This window comes from Argopecten irradians, chromosome 1 (assembly GCF_041381155.1).
Source record: "Argopecten irradians isolate NY chromosome 1, Ai_NY, whole genome shotgun sequence".
Classification (NCBI taxonomy): Eukaryota; Metazoa; Mollusca; class Bivalvia; order Pectinida; family Pectinidae; genus Argopecten; species Argopecten irradians.
The window spans coordinates 13,589,897-13,617,118 of record NC_091134.1 but is presented as its reverse complement, the minus strand read 5'-3'; the positions used below and the strand labels follow the sequence as shown (position 1 = coordinate 13,617,118).

General features: G+C 34.1%; 1 protein-coding gene across 2 annotated transcripts; it reads right to left on the bottom strand.

The window, feature by feature from the left end:
* Positions 1-1,526: 1,526 nt before the first annotated feature.
* LOC138318389 (neprilysin-1-like) lies at positions 1,527-27,222 on the bottom strand. Of its 2 annotated transcripts, none has more exons than XM_069260703.1 (22): positions 27,067-27,222; positions 18,247-18,414; positions 15,140-15,294; positions 14,771-14,806; positions 14,168-14,329; positions 13,644-13,727; positions 12,947-13,155; positions 12,066-12,245; positions 11,559-11,645; positions 10,894-11,033; positions 9,844-9,943; positions 9,469-9,597; positions 8,893-8,991; positions 8,383-8,460; positions 7,833-7,936; positions 7,172-7,230; positions 6,198-6,249; positions 5,183-5,250; positions 4,362-4,492; positions 3,750-3,911; positions 3,365-3,441; positions 1,527-2,265 (listed from the first exon to the last, which is right to left on the bottom strand). In XM_069260703.1, the coding sequence occupies exons 2-22, from the start codon at positions 18,318-18,320 to the stop codon at positions 2,166-2,168; spliced, it is 2,286 nt and encodes a 761-aa protein (XP_069116804.1). In that variant the 5' UTR covers positions 18,321-18,414; positions 27,067-27,222; the 3' UTR covers positions 1,527-2,165. The 2 variants fall into 2 exon arrangements, with proteins under 2 accessions (XP_069116804.1, XP_069116813.1); XM_069260712.1 differs by lacking the exon at positions 27,067-27,222 and adding an exon at positions 21,814-22,067.

Sequence of the window (27,222 nt, the reverse complement as noted above, 5' to 3'; positions counted from 1 at the left end):
CATACGTTTTGAAAGTTGAAGAAAGGCACTAGTCTAAACAAACATAGAAATGCAGCATTCTACTGATAAAATTTGGCAACCCCGTCTACATTCTCATGGTTATATGTATCAAGTACATAATATTATTTTATGATTTCAGAACGATGTTTGCTAGATCTTTAATGAAAACATCGTAATAAGTACCAATAGTAATAAAAATATAGAAATTGTATCTTAGTAAATACAATTCATTCAAAATTGAGAATAATTAGTTTGTTTAAATATGTAACGTCCTGTTAATAGCCAGGGTCATGCAAGAACGGAATTAAGAATAAAAAAATGATGAATCAAATTAATTATTTCCTTCTGATTATTAAATTTTGGTAACTCTGGCTTGATTTATGACTAGTTACGTGGGTGACGACCATATTGGAAAATGACCAATATGTCGTTTTGGACTTTTGGTCTTTTGGCTGTATTTTTGATGTCAAATTTAATTAACTATATATCATGAAATAATTTCGTTAACTCTGACGTGATACTGTTAACATGTAATAAGTAATATATGTGTGGTGGCCATACTAGAAATCCATGACGTCATAGACTATTATGTTAAGGGCTTTTGATGTTTTCATTTTCATCACTGATAAACTTTTATCAAAAACTGCACATATTGGCCAAATTCCTGCACGAGTCCACTGGACTTAAGCCGTATCCATACTACCACATATCTTAACTGAATCTCGATAGATGTTAACACAACACGTGATCTTTTGTGATTGATCCTATTTAGAACCACTTGATAAGCCATATTGGTTCAAACTTATGGATCCCTGCATAAAGGGTTATTATCACGAATCTTCCACCTCTTTTTCGAAACCCACAACAAATGTAACCGTATAGGCCGTATGTTGACGGTTTTTCTTCACGTACTCTTGCTTTCATTTACTCATTGTGACTGTAACAGGTTTTAATTATATATATTTTACATAGTGATAGGGTCCCCTAGTTACACGACAATAAGACGGAAAATGAAATAAACCTAAGCTCGCTCATTTCGGAAAAGCTTCATTGCTGTAAAGTTATATACCCTAAATTCTCGTTTTCTATATTCATACACATTACGAAACTTATTATATTATGTATCAATAACATCAGACATATACACTAGCTCGCTAAATCGATATGTACGATGTACATAATTAACTCCATGTTAATACTCTGGTTGACGCTTGAAGGCGAAAACCTTATTATAAGCGCTGTGCCCTTCAACCAGGTCACTTATCAGAATGAAAGAAGCCAACGTCTGGCCGTGATTAAAATTGATTTTATTGTTATCATAATAAATTCTTTGAGGACGGACAACTTAAATTCTCACATCCATTACCTGACTTTACATAAACCAAATTATATTCACGTACAATTGATTAAATTTCTCATTTTTGAACGTTTAGAAACAGCGAAACTTTATTCAGTGTGAAATTGTTCCGAATAAAAATAGAGTATAGTAATAACATGAATCAAAATCGCAGAACAAAGTCTCCGTAAAAAATTAGATGGTTTATTATACATAAAAAATTGATAAAATCAGCCTTGATACCGATCAATATAAATCAAATACACTCCAACACAACAGACATACGCATAGATAGCACAAATAAATCACCACCTAAAATAACAGGAACTATTCTTTGGTTTTTCTAAATATATCAAAAATGTCCATTACATAATGTCCGCTACAATATGATATGATGAGGGTATGAAATTCCGCTTGGGGTTATGTTGATAAAGTTAAAAAGCTTTCTTCATATTATAATAAGTTTAACTATTTTTGGTAATTAAGATATGTGTTAACGTAATATAAAATGTGTTCTTTATAGTATAGCAAAATATATATTTCTTTTACAAAATCATTAATCCATGTGACATCACAGAAGCGTTTGATCTCTTCGTCCAAGTATGAGTAACAGTGCGGGTATCACGTTTCTTTTGTTCTGGAATGATTTTCATATAATGTCCATAATAAAATGCAATAGCTGTCATGGAAAATTAAGTAGCAGATACAAAATGTGTATAACGTATCAAGATGATGCACATGGCGTATTTGTTGCCATGCCAATAGCATGGTTGCCAAGGACAAACATGACGTAATGAATCTGCTATGACAACATCACATCGATCAGAGTCTACCAGATCACGCACTTAGTCTCCGGATTCTGCTTGCTGCCCTTCGGACAGTTAAACGCCTCCGCGAAGGCGTCGTTGTTCGATGTCGGTCCATTCACTCTGAAAAAAGAAATATATTTCGTCGGTAAAGTCTAACAATGTGAATCATATGAATTTTTCCATCTAACTATAAAATAAGTTATCGTTGTCGTTAAGTACATGTAAAGTTTCCATTCAAAAAATAAAAGAAAATATTTCTTTAGAAAAAAACAATATTCGAAATGAAGTCGACGGATTCACAACAAAGTATATGGATTCCTTTTTTTCGTTTACAACGATTTATCATTGGAGGCATTGTCAAGGAGCGGTACAATTTGAGATAACCAAACTCGACTGCACGTAATAAAATACATGTAGATTATCATACCGAAAAATCGTTTTTTTGTTTTGTTGTTTTTACAATTTATGGCCTTAACCTTTTGAGTGTCAGGGGGCCGATGGGAACCGATCACATGTGTCTCAGAGTGTTAGGGGGCCGAAGAGGCCGATTTCATGTGTCTCTGAGTGCCAGGGGGCTGATGGGGCCGATTTCACATATATCCGATATTTACACTTATCTTGTTTATAAAAAAAGTAGCTATATATAAGTTATATTCGTCTTTAAAGTGTATGAAAATGTGACGTTGACAATTTTGACGTTCTATATATCTCAAAATTATGACTCAAAATTATATATAATTTACGTCATCATTAACAAGCGTGACGTCATAATTGCTTTCATCCACCTGCAATGATGGCTGTTCCATGGGTACGTGCGTTTCCACCGGAACCCGACAGGGGTCTTGTATTCCATTACAATATTTGAGATAACTAAATTCGACTGCACATCATAAAATAGATTATCATACCAAAAACGTTTTTTTTTATTGTTTTTACAATTCATGACTTTAACGGAAATGAAAATATTATTCAGGTGAATTTATTTCTGTATTGGGAGAATAACTTGTATACCATGTAGAAAATGTTTCGCGAAATATTAAGACTTCTGTTCACATTTCATTCTTCGAGATTTCATTTAATAATCCGTGTAGGGTTTTTAGCAAATATTCTCTTGACATGTAAATATCAATTCAATATGGGAAAAATAACGAAAGATACACTTATGCTTCAAATATAAGACACGTAAAACTTAGCATTACGATGATATGCCGGTACAAACCTTGATTTTCCATCACTGTGAACATCCGCACGGATTCTACGGAGCGCCTCTTCCGGTCTCATGATACCACACCATACCTTATACACCATAAAAAGATAAAGTGTAAATTAAGGACGTATTTTATTTTGACTTGAAATCGAGGCCTCCTATAGGTACAAATGAAGGGCAATGCACCTACATGTACTTCTTCGCTGTTTTGTTTGTTCGTGATATTTCTTATTTGTTGTTTACATTCCCCTCTTTTAAATAGGTTCAGTATTTTGGATACGATTTCAATATGTTTATATTCCTTTTATGCCCTGTTTTAATGCAAAAGTGTCATGACAAGAACATAATTAAAAACAATTTAAAGTGATCAAAATGTAGGCCCACAGTAATAACTTACATGTGCCGAGTTTAGGAAGAACAGCTGATTTGGGGTGTATTCTAAGCCCGGAAGTTTGGGTTCTTCGCCATTCTCCTCCACCCACTTCCGGTATGCGCGAAAACTCTCTTTCAGTCCGCCATTGTCAGCGATATTCTCACCGAGCGTTAGGTTCCCATTCAACTGTCAATGAATTCAGTTCATATACTAGAGCTTTAACGTTAATGATGAATCATAGCATACATGTGATGTACAAAATGTCTAAATTATCTCTTAGACAAACTTTTTATTTGGTTTATTTTATTTATTTAAAAAACGACTTAAACAGGTTTAACAATACACCTGTATCTAATGGAGCATTCCTGATGTTGTTTTTAATTAATATAAAAAGCGGCGACGGCGCCAAGTGATGATCGTAACGAGTTATTAATTTCCACAATGTGTCATAATTAGTCACAGCATTTTCGTCATTTAACTAAATAAGTAATAGATGCTATGTCAGGAAACTGACAAAATATGAGTTCTAAAAACAAATAAATTAGTCGATAAACTATCAATCTTTATGAAACAAACGAATTTCACGAATTCAGACTTGAATTAAATATTAACACAACTGTAAAATTATTTCATTACATTTGTCTTTGCGGCCTCTACTGTATATCCGGCGTATTGATTCACCATGCATTCAGCTTTTGTTTTAAAGGCAGCGATGGAGGCGTTGGTCCACCATGCATTCAGTTTCCCTCGTTTGTCGTATCTACGTCCTATGTAAAGAGTAATTAATTGATTAAAATTGAATATATTGTTCTATCATATGTTTTAAATTGACATCATCTCTTTAAAACATGCAATGAATCCCAAAATCCATAAACATTTTCAGTCTTAGTGTTTTTTGCTTATATTTGCTTGTTCCTATAATGAAATCAACGCAAACAGATTTTTCGAAGATGGTGAATACTAACTCGGAACACTTACACATGCTAAAGCCGCCGATATCGGCGTCAATGACTTCAGAACAAAGAAAGGGAAGCAACACAGCCCTGCCAACTTCCAGTGAAAAAAATTAATTTTCTTTGTGTTAAATTATTATCAATTCCTGTCGTGATGTTTTGTAGAAAAGGATTTTTTGATTCAACAATTAAAATTTTATATAATATGAAGTTATTTATTACGATTTTCAAATAAATAAATAATAATAATAATAATAACAAACTAATTTTTAATACTGGCACTTTTTCGCTATCGTAGATAAGAATAAAAAAGTTCTAATATGGCCATTTAGATATCACACTCTAATCAACTTAATACAAGTCAACAGGCTTATGAAAATAGGAACTATTGTGGCTTATAAAATACATTTTAATGTACTAAATGACCATAAGTTTATTTGATTAAAATATATTTCAAATCAACAAGCAACACACTTTAACGATATCTATGTATAGAACACCTACCATTGTCATCAAATCCGTGTGTGATCTCGTGACCAATGACATAGCCAATTCCTCCGTAGTTCAGGTACCTACATAAATCATATGTTACATGGTAAATTAACGGTCCATTAAGGTATTACCATGCGTTACACCAGTGGTATTTTGCACTCATATATATCGCTTCTTAGGTCATCAGACATTACTAAGTTGATCAAAAATGAGTATGCGTCATGGCTAATCTTAGATATTAGTTTTGATTCGTCAATGCAAACCGGAATAATGCTTGTGGTACATGTTTAGACACGTATTGACTTAGATATGAGGTGGCAAAAATATGTTCTGAACTTGTTGATAATTTCCTGAAACATACATTGTTTTGCACATGTTTTTCGCAATAGTGCATACGGAATTTTGATCATTTGTAACAAATAATAGACATTTTCTTTATGAATGAATTATACTACCTGCAATTGATAATAATAGTATAATGTTTTTATTTTTGCATATACAAAATTCGTGATTTCATCTTTGAAAACGTCAACGTTACGAATTTTATTAATTAACACTAAGATATGGGTCGTTTCATTTAATTTTATAAATTTCCTCAGTTACATGATAATTCCGTTGTCTGTTGACGTCACAAAAATAATATTCCCTCGAATATGACCGAGACAATAAATATGGAAGAGTAGTAGAAGTTTTTGGTTATCATATCATTTTCTAATTTTTTGTGCGCCTCAAGAAAATTTACACTTGTTACGTGAATGACGCTTCAGCACATGTATATTTTCCCATGAATAATAATTATTTGGCGTCTATATAACACATATTGCAAAAAATGTATTTATTGCAAAACTTATAAACATTACGAAATATCTATACATGCATATCGCTAACTATTATTATTCAGCCGTGAATATATCCACATGTGCACGAGCTGAACAACGCTAACAGGTGGCGTATATGTAGAAATGTAAGATCAAACCCATTGATGTAAACACAATTGTGTGTCTAAGTATCGAAATTATTCACTTACTGGGGGTAATCCTTGTGATAAAATGGCGGCTGTAGAATGCCGGCAGGGAATGCTACAAGAATGAAGAAACGAAATTAATAATAATAAACGTCATCTGTCTATAAGGATCAATTTTGCTATGTCATTTTGATGTCCATTATAGTTATGTTTTACTGTGTGCATGTGTTGTAAAGCATATCATTATACCAAGCGTACATATTACAATGATTTAAAACATACTCATAATGAGAAAAATATGCAATAATATGGTGCTTTAGAAGCAGCAACTTGGGTTAGAAAAACAAACTTATATCGGAGTTAGTCACACGTGATATAATATATTTAAAAATGCAAATATATCTCATCAAGAGAAATATTATGTCGCCACTGAAAAATATACTGTATTTGGCCAGTTACACGAATCCATTTGTTCCTTATGTAATTACCTTTGGATACATCGTCGTAAAAACCATGCCGTCTGTATGATTCAATATCAATTTATTCCCATTATCTCTATTCTATTTAGAAATTGCCTCACTAGACCACCTGGGCTAATCTTACTGCAATTCGTACTTTTTAAATAGTAGCTTACTTTGTAAATCGGTAAGGTCATTTGAGGTTTGAATTGATTCACACCTAAAACTCTATTATCGTTTGCTTACTTAGATCTTGGGACTTAGAGGTCACCAATGTACCGGTATACGCTAACTCTTCCGGAGCAGTCTACTCCCAGTTTCTGCTATTTTATAATACGAGTCTCCGGTGTGCATTCGTTACGGTTTGATAATGACATTCTACCGTTGGCGTTGCTTGATAAAATAATTGAACACTTTCTATGGTTCTTTATGGAAATCAATGTTTATATCTAGGATAATCGTTAAATTGACGCCAAGAATATTTGTAAATAGAATATTACTATATTCAGCATTGATCTAAGCTCGATGTATTTACATGACATACATGTAATTGTTGATTATATGGAAAAAACCACTTACTTATCTGGTTCCTTGGCGGGTTATAGAAGGCATTAACAGTGGCAGGATCTGTCTCCCAACTGTTAAGTTGTAAATAAACATTAGAGTATGATGCCAATATAAAAAAAACAATATTCAACTGGAATATATTTGCTTATACATATCATCAACTGCTTCATGAGAAATTTGGAGGAAATGCTTTTGTTTTACTAAACACTGTGGTTTATTTTCCTGATATGAAATATATTGGCGTAGATCTTCATGATATCATATACCATAAATAATTGTCAAAGAAAATCGATTCATCAGCGATAGCGTAATGATATATTGAATTTTCACCTGATTTTCGTTAGGGACTCCTACCTTGCAACTATTAACTGATCTCCATATACAATTCATTATTCTTCTGTTCAATAACTCAAAGTTTCCAGTTTTAAACAGCTACCTACCTCTTTCTGTCATGTGGTCAGATATATTTATAATAGGCAAAACTATGAGTTTGTTTTACATTGTATCATTTCTGTTTTTTTAGTTTGATTTATTAATTTTAATTTTTGTTATTGTGCTTATCTGCCTTCAGCAAAATAATTTGCTTTGTTGTTGCAAATGGAAGTTATTAAATGTTCGTGAAACTGGGCACTGGGTTGTTTAAACAACTTGCCAAGAGCACATTTTCGCTTACATGTCTCTGTCAACATTCTTTCGAAGCTTCCTTAGGTCGTAATAGGCAGAATTCATCCTGGAGTTCAAAGTGTTGTTAAAATAGGCAGTGGGGCTCACCGTGTACTGAAATTTAAACAGTATATTCTGAAATGTTTGAAAACCATGTATATCGTTTTTGCCTTCCTTGTTATCATTTATGCACTGTAATTTCAACAACTTTTTATTCTACTTCTTTTATAAGAAAAGACTAAGAAGGTATATAACTGCTGCGAAAACGATTTAAGTAGTTCTAGACAAAGAGTGCTTCACTTATCCGGTTCCTACCTACATAAGTATAGGACGTATATTTACCATCGATAGCAAATAAGTGTATTATTCTTCGCATTGCATGCACTGATCATAGTCTAGTAGACATATGCGGGCATGGCTCAGTGACACCAAACGACTCAAGCTTTCATTAGAACTGATTAAAACGCATTTTGTTTTGGACTCTTTGATGCAAATATGAGTGACAGTAAATCGGCACGCTTTTCAGTATCACTTTATATTAAAAGTTTTTGGTAACTTACATTTTCGTATCGTGTATTTAGGAAACGGTCGTCCATAACGTTGTCTGGGTAACCAATACGGGGCTCAATAGCCTTCAGCTGCAGAAAACAAAAAATATATATATTATTATAAGTTCTTCCCAGTACAAAGAGTTCACAAAAACGATTTGAACTTTACAATACATTATATTTGCTATTTGGCAGCATTTTGTCTCTTTTAGATGTCTTCATACTACCAGACTATCTGATATATTACCATCGCACAATGTATATTACACTATACGAGTTTGGATCTTAGTCGGGACTATTTTGAATAATTGAACGAGCTAGGACTAACTAGTATGAAGTAATGGTTTGGAAGAGTTGGGTCGCTGTGATTTTTATCATCATCAGGAAGACATCTGGATGCTAGCTTGATATTGTGTCAGAAGAAAATGGTTCAAACTAGAGCAGATTATCGTATCGTGAAGGCGATCTTGGGATATAACTAGGTTGATATATCAGCCCCCTTTGTTACAAATGTTTCCACACCTTATCGATAGCTACTACTTTGGTAGCAGCATCCATCCAGGCATTTTCTGAGAGCAGTCCTTTCATAGAGTTACGGAGGTTAGAGATCATCTGTAGAGCCTGTGTATAAATGATAATTGACGTTGTAGAAATGTACATGGTAATTAAATGTTTTGTTAGATATCGTCGAAAAAAACATTGGGGAATTCATTTTGACATTGGGGTCTAAGTAAATAAAATGTCATGTTTTTGTTAGAAGGGAGATAATTTTCTTGATTACCGCGATAATATCAGAAGTAAAAAAATCTGTCTTGCAGATTATTATTAACTTATGCAGCCAATAATATTGTCAAAACGTAACACATATAATATATTAATTAAAACTTTACAGAAAATTCCATATTCAAAATCAGTCAAATGGTTTACAAAAAATTTTACTCAAAATGCACCAAAAAATATACTGCGATCCCTGTTAGAAAACCAAGGAATAAAGTTTCATAGAAAAGAATACAAACAATTAGTTACAGATAGATACTTTGCAATACACTTTTATCAATATCTATTGATACACAAATGTCTATAGTATCTAATATTTACATCTCTTTTGGCTTCTGGGTCAAAGGCCTCCTGAACAAAGAGCTTGCCTACAGCGAGTCCTAGTCTGTCATTGGCTACACCTGTACAGTAGTGCCACCTAGGTTCAGGCGACTTTGACCCCCGTAAGACCTGTAAATTAAGGGGAGACAACATATCATATTAGTTTGATTCTTTGGTTGTGCTACGTATACCGTACCAATGTAAGTTATATGATTCATATTGAGTCTTCCATGGTTCGATTAATTATTTTCCGGAACATGTATGCTGGTAGTATAGTGCAAGGTGTTATATATATATAGAATAACTGAATGTGAATGAAATGGTTAGGAAATGTTTTGATGGTGATAAATATGAAATATACATAGCTGATCTTACCCCGTAGTAGTCCTGTCGGAGAGCTTGGATTCTAGCCGGAAGTGAACGTGCCAGTTTGTTAAGACCATTCCAGACCACATAGTTTGCTAGAATTCGATCTCTGTCACCAACAATGATCATTGTATCAACACGATCATTTTAAGAAAGGAGAGAAAAAACGTTACACTCGTAGTCATAGAAGTAAGAGTTGTTAAAAGGAACAATATAAAACAGACCAATAAATTGTGATATCACAATGGAGTGAGGTCTATGGAGGAGCTACAGTTTATTGAAATGAAGAACACTCAAAAGAATTCATTTGCAAGACACGCAGATTGTTGTTAATTGTATACATATAATTGTTTAATTTCATACGAAGATCTTTTTCGTGATTTTCTCTTTGATAATAGGTCAAGGGGAGAAATTTTCGCACATGATCAATTTCAAGCAGTAATTAGCCAGTAGGATATTCTTTTGTTGCTAATTCGCCAACTTCATTCGCTGGTATCTAAGTTGGCGGAATTTTACGTAGCACGAATATAGTGAAATATACCCCCACCCCATCTCCGCGAGTAATGGACGCTCTAGAGTTAACTCAGTATGGCAAAAATACCGTCAAACTTTGTTTAATCGTAGTCGGCGGGACTATGAAATCACTTATCTAAGTATTTGCATTACGTTTCTTTATATGATTAAATCAATCAGAGTTTCATCTGTACGTGTACCAGGGCATCCTCGATATATCAGACGGTTATTATCACTGTAGCTATACCCATCCCTGGAAAATGTCATGATAAAACTAAAGGATGTGTGCGACAACAGATAAGACAGGCAGTTTCGTGTTTTGTCATACAATGTATGACTTCGTTTTCTCTAATATTCCAATGAATTCTTTTTAAAGGCAAGCGATTGGTCAGCCTTTTTCTCTTGATGTGCTTTTACTATGACATAGTCCAGAGCTGGATATTATTACTGTATAGTGATAGAAGATAATGACAGTAATATAGTAAAGTGAGAGCATTTCTGCAATGAAATGACACATTTTCGTAAGAAGGGAGGTAATCCACTTACTTGTTCGGCATCCCATTGATCATTGTGAATATTTTGCCCATATAGTCAGGATTAACAACGATGATGTTTTCGGATTCCGTCACTGATAATTTTATCTGTTCATCTCCCAGTACTCCATTAAAGAAACCCATCCAGTTAAACTGCAAAGACATATTTTTAAATATTATCAAATATGTTATCTATAATCCATGATGCATCGCATGACTTTACCGAAAAATTCAAATATGATTCAATATGGAATAAAGATTATATCATTTATTTTACAACAGAACAATAAATAAATATTAATAAAACCATTATATTTATGTAAAGTAACATAATCAGTATAACATCACGACACAATAAACACCAACATCAAGAAATCAACTGATGGAAACATCAGGAACTGTATTGAAATCGCATTATTTTAACAGCGTTTGTTCAAAGCAAGCAATAATATCGGCGGTTTTTATTTCCATTTAGTTTTGTATGAAAATGTCTGGTTTCACTGACTGGTGCAGCAATTTAGTATTCATTTCACTATTTTCCAAGACTTGTCGTTATCATTGGTATTCATTATAAAAATTCATGGCAGGTTTCAATTCTAGATATTGCTAATAAATTATATTCACATAAATGAGGATCTATAAATGCAGTAATTCATTCGGTAACATTTGGGACATTACCCCTGGGTACCGTCGTTTTAAATCTCCGATTGTCATTTTGTTGTAGAGCTTATCTGCATTCCTCCTTTGGTCGGAAGGCATCGTCAGCTGCACGTGTAAACATATGTATTTTATCGTAACTTTGACAACAGTAGATTTTAAATCAAAATACGTAGCAAAAACGAATGAATAATATAACTTTTATATTAATTTGCATTATCTGAGACGCTAGCTAAAGTATGACATGAGTCCATAATATATTGACCAAACTGACAATGTTAACACACTAATACATTATAACTACACAAAAATATCTGACATTAATTACAAACTGCGATGAGACCCTCGAGATAAAAACACTAAACTCGAGTTAGCATGGTAACCCTCACATATCTTGATTTTTATGACGTGAAATATAAAAGTAGTGCCTTTAGATGAAGGGAGTTACATTCACATAATCTAGCCGTGTTATTATAAAATAAAATCATTAATGAATATTTAGATTCTGTTATTATATAACTCATTTACATTAGCCATTGCGATTTCGAAATCCACCATCTCGGTCATTTGTTGTTGTGCGACGGTAGGATCAGCGCCAAACGCCATGGCTAACTCAACTGCATACTTCTCATATGCCTTCAGTGTTTTGTCATTACGGCCATTTAAAAAGTACTTCCTGTCAGGCATGCCGAGTGATGGCTGATCAACCTTTTAAATGTAAAATGAAGAGGAAATTGAAAACAATCATGATATTTTTCAAAATGTACAATGTATAATTCAGTCAGAGTACCTTTATCTGCGTCTTATTCTCAGATTGATATAACTTACAAAATCTACATAAATACAATGCGTTTTTTGACAGTCTTTCGTAAAATCACGATTTTGTCATGTTAATTCATGATATTAAGTTATCCTGAATTGCCATTGCGATAAGTTTTTTTAATCTGTTAGGCTGTTACATATTTATATGTTTGTTCCTATCGAAGTTTATGGTTTTTGTTGTTCATTTCCGTAAACGCTTATTCACCACGCATCCGACGATTTTTCGAAGGTCATGCTTACTGAACCAACACATAACACATGGAAAAACGGACAAAACTGCCTTGAAATGACCCTAAGCTGATGATATGTTCGCGATTTCGGAGGACTCTAATTGCTATGATCGCGAAAATTTGTTTTCCGAAATATATTGAATGTACATTAAATAAACCCTAAATGCCAAATCGTAAAAATTCAAAACCGCTTAAATTTATTTTGGTTTCGTTTTAAGCTGAAATCGCGAAAAATATCAACCCACATAAATAACCGGCTAAGCGGTATTAAGACATGCAACCAAAATACCAATAATCTTCCGTCTGTATAATAAGTAATGAATCGTTGGAGTTACCATGCTGGTTTGCTCTACTCACATTCAAGATGTTGTGCTCCACATCTTTTGAGTCATCGTACACATAAATACTTAGGATTGGACTGTTGAGGTACTTCCCCGTCTTAACTAACAAATCCTCCAGCCCCAGGGCTCTCGCCTGACCCCCGGGTCTGTTCCCTAGTACCGGCCAACCGCCCAGTTCTTTGATGAATGCTAGGCCTTCTTGAATACCTAAAGTTTCTATTTTCTCTGTAATCATCAAATGAGATAAAGTAGGTATGAGCTTATTGTATTTTTGGTTTATTATTTAAGATTAATTTTTCTCAATTTATAATTTAATTAGCATGTATGCTAAAAGGTTTTATAGTCAGTATTCGTCATTGGATTAAAAACAATATTCAGTTAGAGGGATTCCTGATATCAAAATGACATGTTGGTTGTGACGTCACATCAACCACGTCAAATATGATCTCACCATCGCCGGATTGTGGGACAAATCGATGTCAAATTATGCTTTATCCACGTCGTTTTGGTATCTCGAAGTCATCACAATAATTTATACTCTTTATAATAATGTATTATCTCTACGATGACGTCATTAGAACGAAATCGTCATCTTCTTTTAAATGTTAAGACTACATATAATATACTCACTGTCTTTCTTAACTTTATAAATTGACGAAGAAACCGAATTATATATGTTCAAGTGTGATTCTACCGAGTATTATGTTTATTACCTTCATCGACACAGGACTGATACATGTATTTGGCTTTCTTTATTGCTTCCGGATCTTCTGTCGTCACTTCCGCCTCTAGAAGATCTGAGAAACATGAATAAATGGATTAATTTTCTGAATGTTTTTTTTTTTTTTTTTTTTTTTTTTGCTTAAAAAAAGAAAAACAAAAAAAATATGCTTTGTAACAAATGACGGCAATCAATTAATCTGTTCCTTACAAGCCTACTCTCCAGTATGGGGTTTCATTTTAATTTGCTATTCTTCCGGAGTACTCAATTTATCACAAGTACTATTTCTAGTTTAAAAGATTTCATCTTAATGTGACTGGACGATATGCATATTAGTCACTTTGCCAGTGTATGTAAGTAGATGTCGGTAGTAAGTGACAAATCATACTAAACAGCCCCTGAGTCAGTATGACTGTCATTTTTTCACATACCTAATCGAACCACTGAAAACCGTACTCGCAATGGGGAGTATCACTTATATACATCAGTGATGTTATTGGTTAGTGTCACACTTACATTTCAGCGTGATCTTGACATCCTCTCGCACTTGGTAGAAGGTACCAAAAGATGACTCGTCAGGCTTGAGTACATGACGTTTAGCCCAGCGACCGCAGGCGAACTGGTGGAAATTCTCACACGGGTCAGCTGTTTCGTCAATGGAGTTAGCCAACTCAGCCGCTGAAATCGATAGATATAAGACTTACATTTGACGACAAAGCTGTCAAATTAGATGCACATTTGTTAATGAAATTTAATTTGTTTATTTACATACAGGTAGTATTAATGTCCTTTCAAATTGATGTTAACGTAAATATTTCAGAAGTCTTTATTAAAACTATTGGCTCAAGGAATTTTGCGTTGAAATACGATTGTGCTATTTACATTTCATGTAAGCCGTTGATTAAACAATCATATTTGCAAATATTTGAATTTAATTTTTTCCGAATCTATGGGCGCGTTAATTTGATTGCGCAAAATTAAACATGTTCACCGTATATAAGCTACACATAGTAAAAACACGACTTTAAAAAGTAAAATATTCGTTGAAGCATGAAAATGTCACTTTCATCTTCATTTTTGAAACCAGCATTTTGTTGGTCTTGCTATGTAGAGACGTACCTGCTCTGGCACAGTCGGCTGTAAGACATCGATAAACTAAAAAGAGAATGATGATTATATTTATTATACAGTGAGAATAATGAAATAGTTCATTCAAGGTCTGTTACACGATAGAAGCCGGCTTAGTAGGTCGGCGTTCATGAATCATGGCATTCCCAATTTTAATTAGGATTATTTGAAATACTACTTAATTAGAAATAATTTTTAATCATCATTTTATAGTATATTTTCTTGGTTTTGTTGAGAGTTTGAAGACATTTTCACACAAAAAAACCCAAGGACTTCAACAAAACCGTGTTTCATTGGCTATTGATTAACCAGGATAAAACGATACAACAAAGCATAGAATTCAAAAAACGCCGAACTTACCTCTCTGTGGTTGTTGATGAGCTGGTGGGTTCTCGTCTATCTTCTTTGCAGATAAAACGGCAAGGGCAATAACTAGTGCAAGGATGACAACTAGACTTAGCACTAGTGCTATCACAATACTACGTGACATTAAACTGGTTTTCGGTTCCTTCATGCTGTAAAATAGGTAGCATTCTCAAATTAAATTCTCATATGTAAACTTTCCGCAGTTTTTATACTGCATACGTAGAAATTAATGCGGGGAGGGGGTGGTAGGTAGGGAATTTTTGCCATTTCCGCAAAGCTCTTTTATAGCAAAAATATTCTTCTCGCGCAAGATTTTCTACATGTATACACTTTGTTGTTGAAATTATCGAAGTGTATCTATTGCGAAAAGAACAACACCGTGGACGTTTCATGCATCTAAATAGCGAAATTAAGCACTCGCCAAAAGTCATTTTTACAGTAGGGTTGTAAATAATGTTATTATCCTGTTTTGTGATGTTAGAAAAAGAAAAGTATCAGTAAGGATTAACTTGAGCAGTTTCTTTCAGTTATGTAGATATAACAACAAATATGATCAAATCCTTTTTTATTTAGCGTAACTCCGGGATATTCCAAAATCATTAAGAAATCGCTACGTCGCGATATCAGTTAGTCAAGGCGACATTACATCCGACAGTTTGTTGCTCCATATGACGATGAAAGTATTGTTTTATTAATTCCATTTGTTTAGTACAAGCAATATTAAATTATTTGATAGATTTCTTTTTGTTTTCCACTAATATAAACATGTGCATGAATGAATGAAGGTAATACCTCGATTTTGATCAGGCTACAGCTGTTGTTACGTAACAATCACCAGAAGGTGGGACATATCGACGGTATATAATAACTTCCCTACGTTGTTTTGGTATCTCGAAACCCCCGCAACAGTGAAAGACTTGTAAGAAAACTTGCAAGGTCTAGTGCCGACGAAAATTAAATAATGATGACCACTTAGATACTTCTTAGGTTTTCACTCGAACATGTGTTCATCTTCGATACCATATTTTATACTCCACCTCTTTTGCAAGTTATTTTGAGTTTGGGTTTATTAGTTTATCAACCAAGGTCATGAAAGGACGTGCCAGTGTTGTTGGTGGAGGAAAACCGGAGTACCCGAAGAAAAATCACCGTCCAGCGGTCAGTACCTGACAACTGCCCGACATGGGATTCGAGCTCGCGATCCAGAGGTTGAGTGCTTGCGGTAATGTGCCGAGACATCTTTACCACCTGGTCACCGCGGTCCCTCTGTTTCTATCATATTTTTTTTAGAAAAAAAATGTTGTCCATACCTAAATTTGGTCTAAGGCAAGAGTTTGATGTCATTTATAAATGACCTTCAACAACATATAAATCTCGTTAATGATTGTTGGTCACAATACCTAAATTTGGTCTAAGGCAAGAGTTTGATGTCATTGATAAATGACCTTCAACAACATATAAATCTCGTTAATGATTGTTGGTCAATGTTCTTAGCAACAAACAAGCTTCAATCTCTGAGCAAGCTTTCACAAACTAAAAAATATATCTTTTCCAATACCCAGAATAGGATGTACAATTTTATATTATGTTTACTGTAGGGTTCCATATAATGCAAAGGGTTTCGCTCCATTTTACCCTAGCAACTAGCAACGCCTGGTAAACACGAGCGAGTTATCATGTGCCAGCAGGTTCTTTGTAAACCGTAGCTAAGTCATTAAAGCCAGTGTCCTTGCCCATAATGCACGATAGCAGGTGATATTTTAAAAGGCATCAGTGCGACCGATTTTCGAAAGTGATAAGAAACACACCAACGGGTGCTTTTAACGGAGGTCAAATCACAAGCGGATAAGAAGTTCTTAAAAAAGATATCTGTGATTGAGGATGCCTTTAATGTTTTAATCGACATCTATATATTATTTTCTAGTTCATTTGTAAACATATTCTTTTTATAAGCTTGATAACAGTGTGCCCTAGAAAACAAAGCACATAAAAAAGAGATATTTCTTACGATGTAAATGTCCTATAACGTTGTTTAAATCCCTTTCATACCACAGAGACATGTTTATATAAGATTTAACTTAAATGATAATAGTGTATTTCTTTTCGTAATCTTGATAACATGTTACATTTATAGCAGTTTACCATTGAGGTAAAAAGATAAGACGGGTTATTTGGCTGTTGATGAAAATTAGAATGAATAAATTATAGTTAGTTAATTTGACATCCCCATGTTGTCCCCTCGTCAGGACGTACTTATAAACAAATATGATGTTCTAATGCACCATAATAATTAAGAGCAAGTCTACATAGACGTTTTGTTTGGTCAAATATCAAATTATAAGTCACAGTGACCTAGTTAGAACGAATAATTATACCCTGCCTCCACTCCGTTCCCGGCAGGGTATGAATTCCATCCCATTTTCAATAGTGTTTCAAGCCACGATGTGATCCATATCGGACACTTTGAGGCTGATAAAACTATTTTTCGGATAACATCCATATGTAACTGTATTGTTCTCACAACTATGATCAATATTCAATTTACAAACCTTTTGATTAAAATATTTGATATTATTGAATTTAATTACAAATTTACATGACACACGTGAAATGTAACATTTTCACCACTGAATGCTTTGCAACACTACAGTCTATGGGCTGGAATCATAGCTCTGACGACGACCATCTGTCAGAAATTTTCCGTCCGTCGTTGGGAGCTACGTCATCGCAGCAATGACCTATTATGCGACAAATTGTGGACCCTCATTCCATGTTCCATAGCTCTATAGTATAGCAAATAGAACCCAGAAAAGGTCAGACGTATAAGACTTTAAAAGGCACAGCAAATCATGCTCAGGTCGTCCGAGACAAAAACAAATGACGAATGGCTAGACTGATTTTTTCCAAAAGATTTATACACCTTTTTTGTCTCAGAGGAAGGGAATTCATAATATTCTTTCTTCCACTGTCAGGACCATCTAACAATGTGAGTGGATTTACATGTTAAATGTGTACAGATTAAACCATATGAATGGCACATACAGTAATTAGTCATTCAGAGATGACAAAAATGTTTTTGAAAATAGATAATCGTTACTTACCTAACATCTACGTCGGTGATAGAGAGAGAATTCTGGGAGTTTGATAGCTTCTCCCTGCTCACACTTTTAGACATGTCTTTCTCCCCAATTTAGTATCGTTGCGACACTTGATGGTGCCTGTTCAATGTAGCCTCCCCGCGCTCTTGAGGACAGATTCAGACTTCCAATCTACCAAGAGATATTTACAGCGAGTAAACGGACTAATGTAATCCGTATTTAAGGGGGCTTACATAGAACAAGCTGATTGCATAGCCAATTCTTATCGGTATGTTCTCTTGCTTTAAAAATGCGACGTAACATTTATTGATATGGATGAAAATTCAATATATTTTCGTAATTCCTTTAGAGACGTGATTGGCAATAAAGTCATATTGTCTCAAGCAAATCAATAACTAATTTACATATTTGATATCGATTTCTTCTGGAGATATTTACACACGAGCAAAATCAATGACAGGTGATTTTCATTCAAAACCGACTTATGCTGTGTCAACAGCATTATTGAACATCATCTTTAATTAGACGACCATCCCTCATCCGAACTGTGTCAATCATATGATAGCTGCAGTAGTTGGATGTAGTATTCCCACTCACTCACTAAGCATTACGTCCATCAAATATGTGTCAGTTTGAATGAAGTTACTTAAGCGTTGAATGCTGAGATTTGGGTAAGGATTAGTGACACCGTATCTCATGCTGTCGGCTTCTGTGCTTGATATCAATGTATATAGCAATATATTTCTTGGTGTCTAATAAGCTTGAATTGGAAATAAAGGTCTGTTTCTCAAATGTACGAAAGCCAAAGAGTAATCGTTTTTTGCAAATATATCACTCAACATTTAATCAAAATGTGCATTTCTAAGTGTCGAATTTTAATTGCGTTGCCAATATCCGTCTTTGCAATGCTTCGGCGTCCTGTAAGGTAATCTTCTCTATTTTACATATATTGGTGTGTTAATTTCGCCATTTCGAATAAAACAAGTTTTATACTAAAGCGATGCTTTCTTATCCATTATAACTGACATGACCGTGTGCTGGAATTAACATCCAACACATCAGCAATAAAATCAAGTCTTCTCTAAATAATATGCTATGTTATAATTGTTTTAATGTGGTATTGGGTCTTTGGGCTGTGTAGCTACATGTACGTCAACTCCAGATAGTAGATATTATGAAATAGAACATTCTTATCAATCACAGTCACTGTCCTTTTTGAATTTGTTTTTTTATAGATATATCAATTCAACTATGCCCTATTTTTTTGACAACCCACTTCTCTAAGTAAGACCCAGACAATATGGATTAACCGTATCTATGTCTATTTTACATTGCGCCCATCTGATAAATCTGTAACCTGCAATCATTGTATGATTTATCATCTTTAAATTTAAAATGCTAATGCAGTGGTTAGCTACGATGATGTGCATATATTTCAGACAAACAACACAATACACGATGACAATAGATGCAAGATATAAATAAAACATTTTGCTTTTGACTTTAATACTTTCGTTTTTCATTTTACCCAAAAAAAGACATTTAAAGATAATTTATCAATTATGGAATCGTGGGTGAAATGGGAATTAAACATCGACTAGCACTGAAGGAGATATATACATGCCAAATTCATATCAGAAGTTTAAATTAATCAATTCTGTACCTAACGCTTTCTTTATTGAGGGCAAAACTGACATGACTTAGACGTCATCATATGTTGATATGAATGATGCAGTCCACTGTCTTTCTTCTGAAGCAGATCGTTTTGACAACTCGGATGGAAAATATCGACAGATTATGTTAAGTAATTGTGAAACTCAAAGTGAAATCAATAAGTAAATGACCATCTGCGAATGGTACTAAAAATCAATTTGACAAATTTTGAACTTTGATACCTAACGTAAGCATAAAATTGACCATTTCGAGTCGATATTGCTATCTGGACGTGACATTGTCCAAACGACGAGTTACACAAGGTGGAGTCCTAAGGCATTGGCCCTTTTTCTTAAAGTATGCATACCAAATAATGCTATTATTATTAATTACTTTTTTATTTTTTTTACATTCTTCATATCTCAAATAAAAAGAACGAAAGCAATAATGAACAATGATGAACACGGTGCATAGGCCTTAATATACATCTATTACATACTTTTTTACCTTTGTTTCGGTTAATATGGCGTTATGCTATCATGTTTGAATATAAGATAATGACTTCCGGTCATGCCATTAGTGATTATTGTTTATTCTACGAAGGCGGTATAAAACCATATTGAGCTCGCTAACAAAGTGAAAAATTGTTATAGATGTACAGTAAAGAAAATGCTCCTTTTTCATCATTGCGTACATGTTTGATGTCCCTTGACTATTGTGATAGCTCAGACAGACATGATTTATTAATGACATCGAGAGAGGAACATATCTGCACCTTAAATAAACATTTTGAGGAAATACACCATAACAAACAAGTACGTATGGTCTTCTGGAATCCGTTGTCGGGATAAGAAAATATATCCAAAACAATAAAATGCTGGATATCATTTAAATTATAATTACTAAAGTCGGGATATTACTAGCTCATTAAAATGTTTTTATCAATAACATCACTATCAACTAAAAATAAAAGGAAAGTAACACGCCGACATAAAATATCAGCGGACAATTGAAAGAGAAAGTGGGTTTTTTTAATTAACGTTTTTCTTCTTCATTAAATGCATCCGTAACTTTAATCTATGTCATCGGCAAGGACAAAGCCAGTCATAATATCAGTAGCGATACTACCCATGGAGAAAACATATAGCTAGTTCAACGAAGGTTAATATTTTGCAGTTGATACCAGTTCGAATTCATCCACACATTGAAATAGAATATGATAGAGTTTTATGACAGAGGTAACTGCATGACACAGCAGTTTGGAAATCAAGTAAAGTAAGAACTGGGAAAACAATGTTAAATTACAATAGCATAACGCATGGTTGCACATCTGACGGAAATGTATTGTTAAATAAATTGTTTGCTACATATTAGTTGAATTATCTTTGCTACGAGAAAACAAAAGGCATCTTCGACAGGCAACACAATATGCTGTTTTTATTTTAGTGTGTCTTTTTAATTTTGCATGAATACACGGGAAACTGACTTTGCCATGCTTGGACGTGGCAAAACATATGAACTATGCAGTACCTATATAATAAATCCATGAAACATTGCATGTGTTACATGTATATTAATGCGTTATTGGAATTCTAATAATAAGTTATAATCTGTGTTATAGGTACCCCAAGCATACATAAGGCACATCCATGTGGTATGTTATGTCCAAATACGAATGGATCACAATGAACTGAAACACTATGTATAGCGTGTCAAATTGCATACGAGTTAATTACGCAGTCTATTTACACGCAGTTTAACAAATGAATTACCTCAGACCTTTTGTTTAAAATATCGCATGAATCAAATACAAATCGATGGTGGCGAGCATACAAATTCATCAAAGTTACTAAGACGTTAAATGAATCTGTGTCGAATGAACAATTTTTACAACAAAATATAAACAAACACACTTACCCCAGTATGAAAAATCTTGACATCAAGTTTTATGCATTCAATGTGAAATACTCAGTACTTTTCAACCTAATCCATTGTTATGTAAAGTTTCAACATGTAACAATATTAGGATAAACACGACCAACACAAACACATATCCATCCGTTAATTCAACGGTCGCTTATCTGTGGCAATCATCTTTTCAGTTTTACATACTAACGTTGGATCTTAAGCCCGTTTCCACAGAGCTACGTCACGTCTGAATAGAACGCTACAGCTGACTGGCTGGTCATCTATCATACTATGTACACAGGACTACGCATTGAAGAAAGGTCCATTAGACGAGCGCCCTGTCGCGTTCGCTTATGTAGCCCTATTCCCAGTAAAAATATCACACAGTGAGTTTTCTGCTCGTACTGTAATCGACCTGCTTTTGCGAGCGATCATTTGGCGTATATTGTGGCTATCTAAAATTTGCAAAAAGACATCTCCGCGAAAGGTTTTAAACCACAGGTAAAATATTTTTTAAATGTAAATCGCGATATTATCTACATTGTTAGGCATGAATGTTACAGTTTCCACCATTATATATTTTTTTCACTTAATATCTCGATCCAGGGAATGTACATATACCTATATTATAAATGAAATAAATAATTTTACTTTTGTTACCGTTCATGTAGAAAGGTATTTTGGAATGAAGTTCAGTTAATGGTTTGTCAAACTATTCAGAAATTAACACTTCATATTACATTTGTAATTGTCTATGGTACTTTCATTTTGTTACACTCACTGTTGCACTCAGATCAGAAAAATCAACACCAACGTTATGAACAACCTACAGGGCCTAAAGCCAATAGCTATGCCTGTAGATGATTTAAGTGTCAGAGATCGACAGCGCCGCAGATTCACCTCCAGACCTTAAACTTTGTTAAAGAGGCAGCCAGACTTATAATGACCAGGTTATGTATAAGTAGGCCCCACACCTGGTGGCTGATAATTGACTCTTTCCAATAAACCTCGGCCGTCCCACTGCTTTGATTATTGTGATAGCTTTCATAAGATAGGTGTATTCGCGTCGAATTTACGTCGGGTTGCCATGGATTATACCACTTTCGTATCGATTTAATATTGCGATTTCAGGTTGAAATGTTCTTTTGTCCACGTAGCATTAGCTTTTCCGCGGATAGCAAATTTCGCGAATAATAATTCTCCGCAAATTCGCGTATGAAAATAGGTAAGTTTACGGTATAAACATGTGCTGCCTTTGCTTACATTTTCCGTTTATGACGAGCATATTCAAAGGTGATGAATACAAACGATATAATTGAGTTATGCCGTGTCCCAATGCGATACCGTAAATTATTTACGCCACTCTTTTGTAAATACATTGCTGCATAAGCTGATGTAAGATATAAAAAAAATTGACTAGGAAACTACATTTGTACGCTTGTCCACACAGTGTTGCCAGTAAGTAAACCAAACATTCAAATTCCCAGACGTTCATTATATATTATGTTCTAAGACAGCCATATCCCAGGAAACATCTTCACAATACTCAGCTCATTGACCAACAGTAAAATAATGGAAAAGGGTCATAGGTCCGGTTACGGGTCAATTATGTACGTTATCATAGATACGGTTATCAATTTGATTAAATTCGTTCGTGGTACAACGCGACCTGAATTTTCGTTCAAACTAAAATTGTACACTACTGCTTTAATTATTTTTTTTTGTAATTTAACAGGGCTCTATCAAATAAAGATAAACTGTATAAGCCAAACCTGGTTCGATACTGCTGTTTTTATGTATAGCAATCCTCCGACATCAAAGCATAATCGGCCACCTGATGTCCGCATCCTATATAAGATAGTGACGTCATACATGTATATATTTACCCCTTAATTAACCAGTTATTTTTAGATACTTATCGAATTATTCATAATTAGATCTAATTATGTATGCATGCTTTTGTTTGTATTGACGCATGTATATAATGGGACTTGCATGTGTTTGCGGTCTTAGCCAAGTATGCGATATATATACATTATACACTGATGAACTCATCATATACTGAATCAATAAAATAACAAACATACCATTATAATAGGTTGTATGACATATTTAACTTGAATGTGTCCAAGTCTTTCGACATCTTTGCTTTCTGTGTGATGTGGTGACCAATATGGTGATATTTAGTCGACAATTCACGATTCCAATATATTAATAATAAAATAACACCAATGAATTTGATCTAATTAAGCTAATACCATGTAGCTGGATCAAAAAATTGCGATTTGATCTAAAAACGAGAAAATCTAATTTTATTGATTTCTAATTTTCGTGGTACATATTTTAAAGGTAGATAATTATCATTCAATCATTTTTCAAAATTTCGAAGATCACATTTTTGCGATCATAGCAATGTGGCGTCGAAATCGCGAAAACATTATCCCCACGAAAATACCCGGTTTTACGGCCGCGGTATTATCTATCACTTTATGAAAGCTCCCATTTCGCCGGATTCTAGGTCGCACATAACCGCGGAAAACTGTTCAGCTGGTCACATGACAACGCCTTGTTCGTATAGATGCACATAACAATGCTATTTCATGTCAAGTGTGTCCGCGTCAGTCAAGCATAACAAATGATACACTTCATGAATGACGTTTACATATGTATTCGGGAACTCGCGAGTGGTGGTGTTCGGTAGCTATATGATGTTACCACGGACACGACAAGTATAGTGTGAGGCTCTACCGGTAGATGACGCTGTTATATAAATTCACTTTCCTGATTGGCTCCTACAAGCGGAAGGACATTGGTGTAGTTGTAGTTCGATTCCGTCATCTTACATGGCTTACTTTCCGGATTAGACACGTACTATTTCTTTTCAATCATCGAAGGTGCAGCTCGTCCGTTTCCGGAATTGATATTAATATAATGTGTTATTCACGATAACAATAATACGTAGCAAAGACATATATTGCGTATTTTGATAATTATTTTTATGTATAGATACCTTTCGTCTATTATATCATGCATCCGTAATTCGAGTAATAAGTAAGTGATGTAAAAATGATTCATTAAAGGCTGATAATGACATATTACTATCTGAAGCTTTATCATATTTTCCTTCCTTGACATCATTTGGTCAATTTTTAAAAAAAAGTAACTATGGTATTATACTAGAGTTTATCATACTTGTTGTGCACCGTACATTCGTCGAATTTTGTGAATTCCAAGTTTCACAATGGATGTTTATTACCGTGCTACAGGTTGCTTCGTTTAAAAATATATTTGTTTAGACAATACCCGAACTTGCGACCCACTTAAAAATATAATTCTCTGATAGGCTGAGAGCGAAAATGATTAAGATTTGATACCAAGCGGTAAAGTTTTATAACCCAATAGTATGCGCCCCTTACATGACCTCTATTGGGGATCATCTTTACACTACATTTGTCCACTGTGTTTACCACACGGCAAATATCCTGGGATTGAGAACTAGCCTGATACGATTCTTCGACAACTGATAAAACATGAGCAATATTGAATTTATCGGCGTACCCACAAAGAGGAATGACCTGTCCGATAGAGTCAGCCATTCTATCAGTCACCAAGTTATTGAGAAAAAAGGCCGCTGACGGCATTAATAAATTTAAATGATTAGTATTTTATTTGCACAGAAAGGACCTTGTACACATACATTGTAACTAGGATCAGTCCGATGGGTCTGGATTGTAAATAGCTGACCCAGGAACGTGTTTGTCAACATCGTTGACGTATTTTGTGTCCCCCATAGGAAATATTAATGAGAAATTGAATTTCCAGCGAGTATTTACTGAATATTCAAATTCTTCAATTATCAACGAAAGCGTTATTCAATGATCCTATAGGTTTTATTAAACGCCAAAATATGATATGAGTTATTCATGTCATCGTTTACCTATACGTGTATATCAATTTACAGGAATATATTTCATGTGTGCAATAACTGTCAGTGTGTTAAATTTCATTTCGTTGTCCAAGTCCTTATATATGTCATTGTCTTGATATGCAGTGTTTTGTTATATATTGGCAGCGTTCCTCATTTAGATTATATTTGTTATCCGAGATATATAACGTAAGTAATGATGTAAATGAGACATACATTATGTAAGATTAACCAGTTTAAAAAAAAATCAGATCCTCTCCAGATGCGGTAAACATGATCGCTTTCCGATAATCTACGCCAAATATATACATTTTTTGTGTGTGCATATTTCAAGTAAACTTTTATTTCCTGATGTTAAGTTATTTATGTTTTAATTGATTTAGAAGACGACATATAACTACGGCAATTTAAGTCATTTTTGTCATTCGTAAACAATAATGATAATGTGTCCATTTGCATTAAACTTTAAGTGTGCATCTCTGACGAAAATAAGTTTGATTTCATAATAACAATATAATAGAGCGCTTTTTATTCAGAAGACCTATTGCATTATGGCGCAAATTCATCTGGATCAAAGTTTGGCTTAAAAACGCAATATCATACCACATTATTTATCTTTCTCTTTCTTCACATATTATTTATATTGAGTTCATTTTCATATTTCTTATTCAAATAAGTTCAAGAATAACTTCATTGTAATTTTGATAAAAAATCACTGCACAATTCATCTAATTACATCAATATATTACCAAACGATAGAAAGCTCATCACAAAAATGGTCGCGGTTGCGCTAATTTTAAACTCCTTTTCTACATTTTGTATACTCCTTTCATCAAAACTTCCCTACACCAGATATTTTTATCAGATGTCATGTTTAAAAAAAACATTAATGAAATAGTAAATATAATATATAATAACCATAAAGATAAAAAGATTGACTATTTTTACCATGTGACCAACAATAATGGAACTATTAAAGTGAATAGTCGGGCAAAGAAAACCAGTCTAAATGCGTTCATTGGCCGTCCAAAAGTTCTCACATATTAATACGACGGTCAAGTTCTGCTTAGTTTCCCAGTTCTGACCATTAAAGTAAAGAAAATTTGAAAGCATTGAAAGCGAGGCTGTGTGGAAATGTAACCACGGACATAGTGAGCCGGGAGGACGTTTTACAATTCCCATACTTTAAATTAATTTCTTCGTACGCAGACAGATTTTGACGAGAGATTTTATTTTTCCATTTCATAAGAAATTATACTGGATACATTCACACCATTTTTACCGACTTTAGCCATCCTTGCCCGACTGTTCACTTTAATAATATTTGTAATTCTTACCTGTAGACAAGTCACCTGCGAAGTTACCTTCAGTAATATAAACGGTTGTTTTCGTCTACATCTATTACTGATAGATTAATCCCTCTCTGCGACAAAATGGCGGACGTTTCTTAGCAACCGAAGTGGGTGAAGGATATATCGTTATCTTATATTCAT

Excerpts from the sequence above, each read along its gene's own strand:
- LOC138318389 (XM_069260703.1), bottom strand. The coding sequence starts at position 18,320 with ATGTCTAAAAGTGTGAGCAGGGAGAAGCTATCAAACTCCCAGAATTCT. Across the intron at positions 11,034-11,558 it reads TAAAACGACGGTACCCAGGG|TTTAACTGGATGGGTTTCTT; the intron begins GTAATGTCCCAA and ends ATGTCTTTGCAG. Across the intron at positions 6,250-7,171 it reads CCCGCCAAGGAACCAGATAA|CATTCCCTGCCGGCATTCTA; the intron begins GTAAGTGGTTTT and ends TCATTCTTGTAG.